Here is a 12,543-nt window from a genome sequence, read left to right on the forward strand (position 1 = left end):
CCCATTATCTGCGGAGGAAAGCCAAACCACATCCGAATCGGATGATCTGGTGCTGAATCAGCACAGTGCTGACTCAGCAAAAGCAATGGTGTGATCAGCAGTGACTCTGATCACAAACACTGCTTTCTGAGTAGGAAAACTCCTGTCTCGACCTCGCTCACTCTTTTCCTTCAACTGGGCGAGACAAGTACGGTACAGTGGCCCTGCCAATCCGAAGTAAGGTTTATTCCGGAGTTCGGGTGTTCCCCATCCGAGAATGGTGAACGGGGCCCAGTTTACAAAAAGCAATGGTACCCGAAGTCGTGAGAATCATTACCATTGGCTACCGCTAGTGGGTCTGAATAGGTGTCCGAGCGGCTAGAAACGGAAGAGAGAATAGAAGAGAGAGATATTCTATCAATGCGGAGGGGTCTCCTCATGCGCTAGTGAGCCTGAGTAGGGAACTGATTATCCGCCGCTTGTGTAGGCATTTGCTATAACCGTGATGTTCAACGAAGTTGCACAGTGCAAATTGCACTGATATCAATGAAGCAATTCTCTTGTTTTTCCTCGCATACCCGTCGAGTCGCACCATTCTCTCGCCTGCAACAGCAGCGAACTCCTTCTCAGCACCTTGGATGTTAGGGTGTGTACGTTCTGAGTTGCGATGCACGTGTTAACAATGTTACACGTGTCAGACTGGGCACCTCATCGCAGAATGCTTGGAGTGGTGTTTCGCTTGAATATGCGCTAATTTCTGAAGCAGGTCAATCGGAACGTTTGCTCGACTCAGCTCTCTTAAAAATGTTGTTTCGAATTCGCCAATTTGGCTGGCGGACAGAATAAATTCTGGAAAGTTTCTTCTTGAAAATTTCGTTTTGACTTTAGAAGGGCCGAGTGAGGGCGGATCAGCGTTCTTGAAGAGGCTCCTGCGCCTCGTGGACCGATCGTATCATTATTGACACATTCTGTATCATCATCACCATTGCTTGCATCCTGGTCCAAGAGGGTTGCGTGTGGTAGTTGGGGGCATACAAGGCCTAAGTTCTATGAGGAGACTCTCTCAAGCCTTCCAAGCGTTCAAGCGTGGAGATTCATCACAGGTGAACCGTTAGCATTTGCTGTGTTATTAAGAGCGTCATCGCTATCAGGCGACCGACGCTGACGCCGGCATCGAAGGTAAGAAGGCTACTGTACAGTACGAACCTCAGTTGAACGGTGTAGGAGTGCCGGGAGGGCGAAAGAATATGTCGCTTGATGACACTACCACTGCTGATGTACAAGTTCAGAAAGGTGGTCGCAGATTCTCACAAGTTGAAGTGAAGAATCGAAGAGCTGTAAGAGTCATTCATGGAGTATTATATACACTTGTATATTATTCAGATTGTACCTGTATTACGCTCGACCGGCCTGAGTACGATGATCTTCGGTTCGGGTACAGGGAATGAAGACGGTAGAGAACTGAGAGAACGGCATTTCAGAGGCTCCGTTGGAGCTCAGCTGGCGTAGAGTGACGGCACAGGATGGGAGGTGGGAAGATTCTTCCTCAGTCATCGGGCTGCAGCTGCGAGAGTGGTTGGAGATGTGTACCAAGACCGTCGTTTGTCGGAAGGAGTGGCTGAGCGATTCTTCAAAGTAGGCGGCGTCTGACTCCACCTCCTCGTGCATTCCTCCCCTCAGCCGGCACAGTCGGGAACTCTCGGCAAGAGGATGCTACGAATGACGGGATTCATCTTGGTGAGGTTTCCCCCGGCATATCCCAACACGTGTATAAACCATTGAAAGCACATTCCTCCAGTTATACCTCAGCTTGTCATTTTCTGTGATTCACGCAGGTGAATGGTTAGAATGGGAACCTTAGGTGTTATGCATGATGGTGGGCAGTGGATTCATCATAGCTACGAATTTGCACTATTCTACTACAGCAGAGAAACAACGAGACGAATTCCTTCGTGACGGCATTGCTCCACGAGTGACCACTGAAATACAGGTGTAACAGCATGCGTGTGATGATTTGGGCAGTCAGTGCTCAGACGCTCTCAATGAGCTGAGACTATCGAATTAGACTCCGCCGTTTCTGTTGAGATTATCTCTGCATGAGAGACACTTGGTCAGGCTTGGCTGCAAGCTGCTATGCAAGTCCGCGATACGGTCCATTGGGGGGTTAGGACACAAGTGTACGCTGAAGAGTTCGACTACGGTAATGCAGTTATGACAATGTTGCCAATGTTACTACTCCTACTGTTGCTGCTCGAACCTATGGCCACGGCTCTATTTGGCTCTGTTCCGTGTTGTTCTTGAGATGTTGTCTGACCTCGTGTGTGATGGTGGTCTTTATAACAATTAGTGTCACGTTATTGATCAGCAGACTTCGTATGGAGAATTCACCATCTCAGGGACTATCAGACAACTAGTAGAACCAGCTTTCGGGAGGATTGAAGGTCTCATATCCCTCGACCTGGCCTTCTCAACTTCCCCTCACATAGTCTCAGTATTGAATCTGTGCTACGTGCGAATACATCAATATCTCATGCAGGTGAACTCTATCCAGGATACCAATGGTGACGTTGAAAGCATACTGTTGCAAAGCGACGCGCCCTCGTGCTTCTCGATCGGCTCTCTCGGGTGTTTACAGAGGAGTGAGACGTTCAACTCTCATTCAACTGCATGGTATGAAATTGGTGAGCTCTAAACACCCTGTCTTAGCATGAGCAGCCAAAGCAGGTTCTTCCCTGAACGATTCCGACATTCCCTCTGGCTCGATCGAGGCTCCTACTCTCTGGGTTGGTCCGACTATTCGGCCGGATGCGAGCAGTCAATTCCTGATTCCGGTCTTCACTGTGAGACCAGTGTGGTCGCTTGTTCTCATTGATCCCTTTACAGATAATATGGAAAAGCATTTTCCCCAGCATTGTGGATGAGCCGTTCTTGGTCGGTCGTGCTATAATAGACATTCGAGCGTTATCGAGCTTTGTGGGTGACGCTGCTCTTATCGAGGAAGGAAACAACCGTATGTATCTCACCACAAGGCAAGGTACAGTGATCTCGGCCAGACAGCCTTTGGCCTCCTATGTTGAAATCATCGGTTCTGACAGCACTGCGAGGTTCAAGTCCGTATGGGAGGTGAGACGCTGTTCATTAGTCTAATTGTACTGAGGAGATTATGGCTGCGTCACGAGACCGCTGTTAAGCTCAGGTTTCGTCCCATTTCGAGGAGCTCACTGTATATGATTATTCCGATGTATATAATGAGGTTGATGGATTCCCAACAGCACATCTTCTTCCGCTGCCTGGTGGCACCTGTGTTATTAACCCGTTCCCGAGCTCATCGAGTACAGGAGTAGCTTTTGCATTGGTTGTCTTCTCCGAAGTCGACCCCTTCGTGGATCCGACCATGGCTGGGCTTCTGGTGTCATGCGTGGTAGGTCCGGTAGTTAGACTCACCGCTGGATATTCCCGATCATCTCGAAATATCGCGCCATTTGGGTCAGGTGTCATCCCTGGTACCCTATGGGTTGGCTTTGGTTTTGACAATGGTGCTAGTCCTCCGACAGAGAGCAATCGACCGACGATCAGAACAGAGGTCAGTGGTGGTTTCTAAGAATTCTCGTCATTATAGCCATTGTCCAGGCGTCGTGAAGTGATCGAAGCGCATATGACTCTAGCAGCCATGAAATCACAAGGCACGTTTGGGCAATTGTGACTGCTCACGGTCGTTACGTGTAAGATATTCAGATTCAGACCAAGAGTGATTGTGTTGATTTTGAGGGTTGCTCACAATTCGTCGTCTCACTTGGCTGTGCACTTGTCAGTCTCGTCCGTTCAGTGTCAGTCTTGTCTATATTGTAATTCGACTGGATGCTGTATTGGAGGCTCCAATTTGGAGCTGCCTAACCCCAGGTCACCGAACAGGCCCCATGTGACTCCGTGGTTCACCCATCTCACAGGTCTGTTCCATGTCCCAGTCAATTGACGAAGAGGGAATTCACCCCAGTTTCGCGCAGCCCTCAGCCAAGGATCATCAAACAACCGAGGCACTTACGGGCGACCAAGTCCTAACCACGAGTTGTATCACTTTCGCTGCAGGTGGCCCTGACCTCTAGTGAGATTCCCTCGTGAAGATGAACAGTCTTTTTCGTTCTGCCGGTATCTGTGGCCAGTGCTTGTCCCTTCAACACACTTTCTGTCCGTAGCTGGGTCTTCAACAGAGTGTCTCCAACGGTTCACGAAGTCCGAGAGCAGCAGCATGTCTTCAATTGGGACTGAAAATGAGTTTAAGAAATCACGTAAGTTCGCTCTACGAACTTCAGCGATCTCCATTGCGAATAGCCTTGCAATGGAAAGCGATCTCACGGCGGAATGTCCAGACTCAGTATCGAACTGTCGACCTCCAGGTCTTTAGTCTGCCGCTGTATCTGCCGCGCTGCGGGCGCGGCCTGAGCCATCTACGCTGATATTGTTACATTGAGATTGGCCCGGCCAATTTGAGCAACTAGAGAATCGAGTATTTATGGATCTTTCACCACATTTACCCCCTCTCAACCACCTGATGGTCGTGCACGAAGCCTCGCTTTTGCTTCTTATTTCCATATTCAGGATTATCCATGGTCAGTTGTCTTCGCACCTCCGACAGAGGTGAGCACTGAGTGCTCATTCTCAGCTAGATGTTTAACGCTGTAGCAGGATTATTCGGCGTGAAGTTCAATTCGAACCACAAAAACTAGTTCGCTTGCCTCATGAGATGTTTCAGACTCTGATATTCGGAGTCCAGCGCGCCTAGCAACTCACTAGACCCTGACCTGGTCGGAACGACATATCTCCTCGAAATTCAAGCAGAGACATACACACCCCCCTACGAAGAGTGGAACTCTTGTGAAATAAGCCTCTGCCTTGCGACCATTGTCCTTCCTGGAGTCGAAATCTGGAAGTCCAGTGTAATCTATAAAATCCAAGGAAGACGACAAGTCGAAGGGTGGTTAACCCGAAACCCCACCCGAAACCCGGCAACTCGCCGGCGGCAAAGCGACCAGAAACCCGAACTGTTATACAGATGAAATCTGTTATCAAAGCAGCCAGAAACCCGAACTGTTATACAGATGAAATCTGTTATCAAAGCAGCCAGAAACCCGAACTGTTATACAGATGAAATCTGTTATCAAAGCAGCCAGAAACCCGAACTGTTATACAGATGAAATCTGTTATCAAAGCAACCAGAAACCCGAACTGTTATACAGATGAAATCTGTTATCAAAGCAGCCAGAAACCCGAACTGTTATACAGATGAAATCTGTTATCAAAGGCAACCAGAAACCCGAACTGTTATACAGATGAAATCTGTTATCAAAGGCAACCAGAAACCCGAACTGTTATACAGATGAAATCTGTTATCAAAGGCAACCAGAAACCCGAACTGTTATACAGATGAAATCTGTTATCAAAGGCAACCAGAAACCCGAACTGTTATACAGATGAAATCTGTCGTCAAAGCAACAGAAATCAGAGCTGTTATACGAGTGGAAGCTGTAAGCAAGGGCAACCAGAAACCCGAACTCTTGAGAGCGACAAACCTCAACCTTGGATTTTGTAATTTACCCGTAATAATTACAAACTACATGAGAGGCGATGGGTGTTCAATAAACCTCTTCCGAGTTCCAACTGCCCTCCTAGGATCAAGCTCTAGTAGAGCTGCTCCACATGTGCCAGCCAGAGCGCTCCGCTCAAATCTCAGGAGATGCCGCCCTCCTCGACGAACTTGTGGAAACGCAGTAGCGCGCGCCTGAGCAGTCGTTACTTGTTGTATCGCCTCCCTTGTGCGTGACGAGATTTGGTTGATGGGGAAACTGACATTCATCGGTCTAGGGCTTGGTGATCCGAAGGACATCACTCTGAAAGGTACTGCTAGCTTTCACAGTTTGTTGGTCATCTGTTACACAACAGGGTTGGAAGCTCTGCGTGAGGCCGACTATGTTTACCTCGAGAGTTACACTAGCATTCTGGTTGGCCAGAAACCTGATGACTTGAGAGAAGCGTAGTAACTGTTGGGGATATAATTGCATCTGCATGTAGGTGTTAGGTACGGTATTGAAGTTCCATTCATAGAGGCGGACCGACATCTAGTGGAAGGGGGTTGTGAGGAAATGCTGGGAAGGGTAGCAGGCTTATGCGTTAGAGTCATATGAAGGTTGGTGATTGTAGGCTACAGAAAACAACGTATGCTTCTGTGTCGTTGGAGATGCTCTGTGCGCCACTACACATACTGATCTCTTCCTGCGGGCCCGAGCTAAGGGCATCGAGGTTCGCCTCTTGATGATTATTCCTGGTGTATGATCACTAACAGGTATCGGTCGTCCATAATGCCAGTATCATGAACGCCATTGCATGTTGTGGTCTACATCTGTAATAGGGGGTTGTGGGTATCTATAATACCTGATTAGTCTGAGGGTTACTTTCTATGTTATGTTGTGTCCTTGTGAGACTTCTAGGTTCGGCAATGTTTGTCTTGTACGAGAGCTTGAGTAGGGCTGATTCTGCTACTGTTTTGAACGTACATCATCCTACGCTAGGGTTGCACTCGGCAATACCTATTAATTTACATGTTTGAAATGACGTTATGTATGGTTTGAAGAGTTGCTCGAGAGGGTCCATTGCCTCCTAGGTCAGCTGTGAATTCTAGGATGCGCGTTCCCGCAGTTACCGCTTCGGGGAGACAGTATCGATATGCTTCTGGGATGATTCGTGGAAGCCCGACAGCTACTTTGACAAGATAGCAGACAACGCCAAACGCGGGTTACACACCTTGTGTTTGCTTGATATCAAGGTCAAGGAGCAGAGTGTTGTCAATCTCATGAAGGGCAACGAAATCTATGAGCCTCCTAGGTATTCATGCCGTAGGTTTAGTTCCGTGGCGCGTGACGGAAGTTTTCACAGGTTTATGTCAGTGCAGACAGCCCTAGAGCAGTTGATGGAAATTGATGAGAATCGAGGCAGTCCCGGAATTGTCGGGAAGGATTCCCTTGTTGTGGTAGTAGCAGGAGCATTCAAGAGCAACGACGTCACTTAGTCGTCCCCTCAGGGTGTGGCACGTGTTGGTTGCCAAAACCAATCTATCGTATTCGGCCGAGCGGAAGATGTTGCCTCGGATAAAGCTTCGGAGAAGCTCGGTGGTCCTCTGCACTCACTCGTCGTCTGTGCACAGGTAGTGGTGTTGGTAGTAGGATTTTATTCCCTTTTTACCATGTTCAGGGCATGGAAGGGCTCCAGGAGATGGAGGAGGAGTTTGTTGAGCAATACCGTATATAGTCATCAACGTGATGAATGTACTGAACCGTTCCTTGTGGTTTCTCGCATCGAGCTCATGTGTTTGGTCTAGTTTGGTTAGGGAAATTCTTCGCTGTGCGTAATGGTATCTTTGCTGGTGGTTGTAGTGTAATTTGTATCATGGGAAATTCGGAGAGCAGGGCGTTGGTATCAGACTACTTGGATGAGCTCGGTCAGTGTGACCTTGCGGTGGATGCTGAAGCTGCACCTATGAAGGAGGAGTTTTGGACTACTATATTTGGTAGTAGTAGTAGGCCCGCTATAACACGCTGTTTTGTATAATCGACCGAGATGCTCTGTCACTATCCTCTGAGGTTAGTGACAACTCTAGAGTTTATTCGGCATCACTATTTGTAGGGCACCGGAAGGAGTATTCATTCATTTGTTGGTAGTTAGTAGGAAGTCATACGATGAGCTTCTCCTTGGGAATGCTTTCCTAGCGACAAAATCTCAGTGTTGAGCGTGTTGGCACGGTTTGGTGCAGTTAGTGTGGTGACTATCTCGATAGAGATATTCCTTGGAAGCGTAGCATTCGCTTATGTTGTACTGTTACAGTATGATGTATCGTATAGTAGCGATGGGGTTATCGGTAATTTGTTGGGCAATGTGTTGGTGGCAAGATACGCCCTTGAGCATCGAGGAAATCTTTGAAATCATCACTCCGGAGTGGGTGAGGAACCTCAGAGATGAGAAGCCTTATAATATGCAGTTCTTATTGAGGAGGATAATAGAGAAGTTGGAGGAGGTAAGCGTACTATCGATTGAGTGGTGATGATTACCAAGCTAGGTATGTGCGACGGGATTGGTGCAATCAGAAGAGGACGAAGGTGAAAGTCGGGGTATCAATGCTTGTGTAAGTGGTCCCGTAGGGTCCCATGAGCTGACCCAAGGCCAACGGAGTGAGGCCTTACAGTGTGTTCGGCTGTTAACAAGGATAGCCCCATTCCTATTGGAAGATGTTGATGCTGAGAACTGCTTGGCCTTGCTATGGCATTCCGGAGGGTGAGGGGGTATTAGTGCTTGGCCCGCTCATTGGGTGTTGTTTTAGATTAGTCGTGAGGAACAGGGGAGAGTCGGTAGTAGTCGAGCCTGCATCTCCATCAGTCGAGGAAGGTAGAAGAGTGTAGTAGTTAGTTGTGTATGCCTTTCCTTTAGCGGCGGGGGATGATGGAAGTAGCGTGACGTCGAGTGTGGAGGATGTGGCTGATCTTGGGAGGGCACCGCTCATGTATAGGATGCTCAGAGCTCTGCAGTGGTCGTTGTTTCTCAAGGACTTCACCGTGCTGATACCGCAAGGTCAGGGTTTTGCTCACTCGAACTCTCCTGTGATCGACCGTTTTGTTTTGGCGTGATGTCACTAAGAGTAGGTGCTTCCTTGCCTCTACCGACTCACAGAGTGGATTCAAGATTCGTTTGGAGAGGGGGAATCGGGACTGCTAAGGAGCTACCAGTGAATCAGAATAGTAGGATGTTGTTACTGCTACTTGTCATATGATACGACAGATGAGATCATGAGTGCTCGCTGTGAGGTCCTCAAGTGTCTCCTCACTGTGCTCAGTGAGCCTCTTTTCCAGGTAAGCTTAGAACACTCTTGTGGATGAATTGTAGCCGTATTAATAGCATAAAAAACTATACCGGTTAGCATGTTTCTGGTTGATCGCCTTATTTTTCAGCCCATATCATCCTACTCCTCGAATCCCTCCAGAGTGCTTCTCACATTCTGCAGCGGCGACCTGCCTTATACAGCGAATCTATACTGCAGTCTTATGAGCACTGTGGTGGCCTACGACCCGAGGGGATATGTGATACTCTCGATTCCTCGTCGACAGTGATAAGTTAGTTCAGGGCGTCCCATACGGCTCGGCGTTCTCTAGTGGAAGTCAGGAGGCTTTGGTGGATCTGTCCCTACAGGTGAAGGTCCCAGGTTCGAACCCTGGTGCGGGCACTTGTACTGTGCAGGTCTTATGCGCATTGCTAGACTTCAATCCCTCACCGGACAATACTGGATCGGAGATGGTGAAAACCCATCGTACCGGGACTGGCTCTGAGGATGGCAGTAACAACTCGATATCCGAGAGCTCCAACCAAGAGGAGTCGGCTGCTGCACGCAGAAGTAGGATTCTCTAGTTCATTCTGATCTTGACCTTTCCTGGATCATCACTATCATAGAGCTTAGCAGTATGCATGGTTTCAGGGTTTTCCTCGTGTGCCTTCCCTCTAGCTGGTCCGGATGATGATGCTTCCAAACCTCGTAACGTTTATAGAATAATGGCTAGAGGAGTTCAGAAGACTGGTGAACTGGACTTCATGGTAGCGAGGAGATTCTTGGTTCGATCCCTGGTACCTCCATTTTGCCGCACTCAGGCTGATGGTTTGGTCCGAATCGTGACGACAGTTGATGATGCTAAGCGAACATACCTCCCGAGTAGCAGAAAAGTTGTAAGGCCACTTCACACATGGCATCAGCGATCAGTTACCACTGCTAGGTGCCATTCTACCAGGAGGCTCTCATATTGTTGTGGCACTTGATTACCATCAACTCAACCTACAGGAAGAGGCTCTGTATTCGCCATACTGAAGACGTAGGAGTCTGTTCTGTGAGGGGAACTTATTCATAGTCTCATCGTATTGTCGTGATGAGGAGTCTTCTATGACACTCGTTACTGCAAAATGTCCAGTGTTGTTGTTCATGGGATCATGTTATCCCCAAGCTCCCCAGATTCTCCATCCCCTCCTGGACCTTCTAGTGTCCTCTCGAAACTCTCAAGCCAAAATAGGTCTCCTTCATATGTGCAGTTTTATCATACTTGTTCTGAGCAGCGGTAGGTTACTGCCGTTCCATCCGGTTACGTGGAAAATACCTTTCTTAGATCGCGACTTTGCAGTTGCTTTGAATGCGCCATTCAGGGGTAGCCGCATCCAGGATGTTCCCGTGGTGAGTTCATTTGGCTCGCCTCGCTCCCCCGCCATTGTTTTCGGATCAGTTCACCGGCACTTGGGCGGATCTGATGACTTTGAGTATTTATCGAGTCGTGTCGGACGCGTTGTTTGTCGCTGCCACGGCGAAGTCCCCGACAACAGGGGCTGAGAGTTTGATAGATATGATGCTCACTTCCCTCTGCAACATGTAGGCTCTACGCTTGGAATTGGTCCCGCTTAGATGGGAATGTGGTTCAGTAGATAGTGTGTGTTGCTCTCATTCTCGAGATTGTTGGTTCAATTCACCCTTTCAGCTCGGCGTATGTGAGGACCTTCTGCCTCGAGTCATGTATAAAGATCCTCAATCTCGTGGAACGGTTTTCGAAGCCCCACTGGTTGTTCAAAGGGCCTCTCAACCACAACGCTGTATTCTTCCTCGTCGAAAGCCTCAACAATGTGGTAGGGCTCAGCCCATGTGCTGATTAAGTTCTCTAATAATGATATCAGATCCAATACCAATACGAGGGGAACCACCAACTGGTGTACTCGGTCCTCCGACATAAGGAGGTCTTCGACTCGCTCAAGCAGTTGAGGGTGAGCCGTTCATGTCTCGGCTCGAGTGGATCTCAACATGCTTCTGTCAGCTGCCTAAGTCGAGCCCTTCAACCTCTACAGTGCCCTCCATCGTTGATGAATCGTCGATGGAAAGCGACAATGCTGCTGCAGGTCAGGAGAAGAGCTCTCAGGAGACTAGTGAGTCCTGTCCGGTCGGCCCCCCTCGTTCACAGTATATGGTGTAGGCGCACAGCAAGCAGTGAATGAATTCGACGAGTATGGCAGAGCTGTTGGCAGCCCAGAATCACGAGTAAAGAAACAGACAGCGCTGATGCATCAGGCAGCAGGCGCTAGTGGTATGAACCCGATCCCATCCTAAATGAGCTGGGGTTATATCTTTATATAGGCGATCCTTCTGTTGCCGAGGACAAGTGGGTCCCGACAGAGGCGTGGCTAGAAGAATGGAAGAACAAATTGATGCAGAAAATGGAAGCTATTTATCGCCTCTTCAATGCTCTGTATCCCAAGGTCGGTCTTGGTTATTCTTTCGTAACTACAGTATGTCGTTTTCAATAGATTGTTTCGGAATGCGAATCTGAAGGTGTAACGGACCAGAATGGTGTGTTAGAGCTGCTTAAGGATACGACCATGGTCGGGATCCTCCCCGTGCCACACCCAATAGTTATCAGAACCTACCAGCAGAATGCCTATACACAGCTCTGGTTCACGAGCTATCTTTGGGGTGTCATTTTTACGAGGTCCCAGGCATTGCCGTTGTACGACTGGAAGAAGATTCAGCTTATTTTGATCAATCAGTAGCAACAATTTTTCAACGCACCAAGCAAGAGCGTGTCTCATTGTGAATTTCCATTCTGTTTGGTTCATTTCTAACTGTCGAGCCACTGAAGTTTTTTTCGTCGACTCCAAAGACTCAATAAACAATGAGCGCCTTGTTCAACTTCCAGTCACTACTAACGGTCATTCTCCTCACCATCTGCACATGTACATTGCTGAGACCCAAGTTTCCTTCGTTTATTGATAATCACAAGCCCGGTTTCGTAGGTAAGTAATACAATTGTAAGGCCTCCTTACGTCATCGCCGTCTTTATTTCCAGGCTTCTTCGGTCGTTTTGCAGTCCTAGGAGAGCGATTGAGTGCGTACGTGTCGCTAGCGTGTATCATTATGGCAATAGTGACCTTATTTCTACGATAACTGAAGTCTCACTGCAATTGCCGCCACCGTTTATTGTTGAGTGTTCAGTGGAGAGTGTTTGCGAATTAAGAATCGGACCTGTTGCTGTCTCTCGAGTCGGTACAAATACTGGTTGGTAGTGCTTGCAGAAACATATGTGATTTAAGGGAGCAGCAATGAGTACTCTACCAATCTCTGCTGCATTGCCCAATACTCAATCGCACACTCAATGACGAGCACTAGGTCATTTCAGCACGAGCATCTCAACTGAAGTAGCTCGTTGACTAACTTATTTTAGTCAGCGTCAGGTGGCTATCTATGCCACACGGAAGCAGAACCATCTAGCTGGGAAAGATCAACTAATTATCGAAATATTGTTGAAATCGTTCATCCCTAGACGATTGTATGCAAGTCTCAAGCCCTATGCCGACCACGCCAGCTTGTATAGTCAACGCAATAACAATTTGGTGGAATCGTCAGTGTACAAATCACAAATGTGATGACCACAGAATCATCGCCACGTAGCCAGAGCTCTCTTGATGTGGCCGTGACTGCAATGACCTTCCATCAGGGTGGACCAC

The 12,543-nt window shown here is 48.3% G+C and overlaps 4 protein-coding genes across 4 annotated transcripts in view; 3 read left to right on the forward strand and 1 right to left on the reverse strand.

Moving 5' to 3' along the window:
• Positions 1-2,509: 2,509 nt before the first annotated feature.
• Positions 2,510-4,082, forward strand: Pmar_PMAR009664 (hypothetical protein; the record flags this gene model as incomplete). Its single annotated transcript, XM_002787401.1, has 5 exons — positions 2,510-2,618; positions 2,704-2,819; positions 2,863-3,102; positions 3,523-3,562; positions 4,066-4,082. The coding sequence occupies 5 exons, from the start codon at positions 2,510-2,512 to the stop codon at positions 4,080-4,082; spliced, it is 522 nt and encodes a 173-aa protein (XP_002787447.1).
• A 1,728-nt stretch (positions 4,083-5,810) lies between these two features.
• Positions 5,811-7,278, forward strand: Pmar_PMAR009665 (conserved hypothetical protein; the record flags this gene model as incomplete). Its single annotated transcript, XM_002787402.1, has 9 exons — positions 5,811-5,871; positions 5,917-6,007; positions 6,053-6,128; positions 6,175-6,273; positions 6,317-6,375; positions 6,670-6,855; positions 6,907-7,000; positions 7,052-7,174; positions 7,222-7,278. The coding sequence occupies 9 exons, from the start codon at positions 5,811-5,813 to the stop codon at positions 7,276-7,278; spliced, it is 846 nt and encodes a 281-aa protein (XP_002787448.1).
• A 138-nt stretch (positions 7,279-7,416) lies between these two features.
• On the forward strand, positions 7,417-11,592 carry Pmar_PMAR009666 (hypothetical protein; the record flags this gene model as incomplete). Its single annotated transcript, XM_002787403.1, has 22 exons — positions 7,417-7,537; positions 7,917-8,041; positions 8,084-8,123; positions 8,166-8,298; positions 8,345-8,409; positions 8,452-8,592; positions 8,664-8,759; positions 8,800-8,870; positions 8,970-9,098; positions 9,142-9,409; positions 9,491-9,606; positions 9,661-9,735; positions 9,783-9,878; positions 10,016-10,118; positions 10,167-10,231; positions 10,281-10,423; positions 10,530-10,674; positions 10,723-10,809; positions 10,860-10,968; positions 11,016-11,126; positions 11,177-11,298; positions 11,347-11,592. 22 exons carry the CDS (start codon positions 7,417-7,419, stop codon positions 11,587-11,589), a joined length of 2,604 nt encoding a protein of 867 aa, XP_002787449.1. The 3' UTR covers positions 11,590-11,592.
• An 881-nt stretch (positions 11,593-12,473) lies between these two features.
• Positions 12,474-12,543, reverse strand: part of Pmar_PMAR009667 (hypothetical protein) — a gene marked incomplete at both ends in the record, with an annotated part of 1,536 nt that continues 1,466 nt past the window's right edge. Inside the window, one exon of the mRNA XM_002787404.1 lies at positions 12,474-12,523. Within this exon, the coding sequence (XP_002787450.1) occupies positions 12,474-12,523 (50 nt within the window). The remainder of the gene's footprint in view (positions 12,524-12,543) is intronic.

Source organism: Perkinsus marinus (genome assembly GCF_000006405.1).
Source record: "Perkinsus marinus ATCC 50983 genomic scaffold scf_1104296929412, whole genome shotgun sequence".
NCBI classification, from domain to species: Eukaryota; Perkinsozoa; order Perkinsida; family Perkinsidae; genus Perkinsus; species Perkinsus marinus.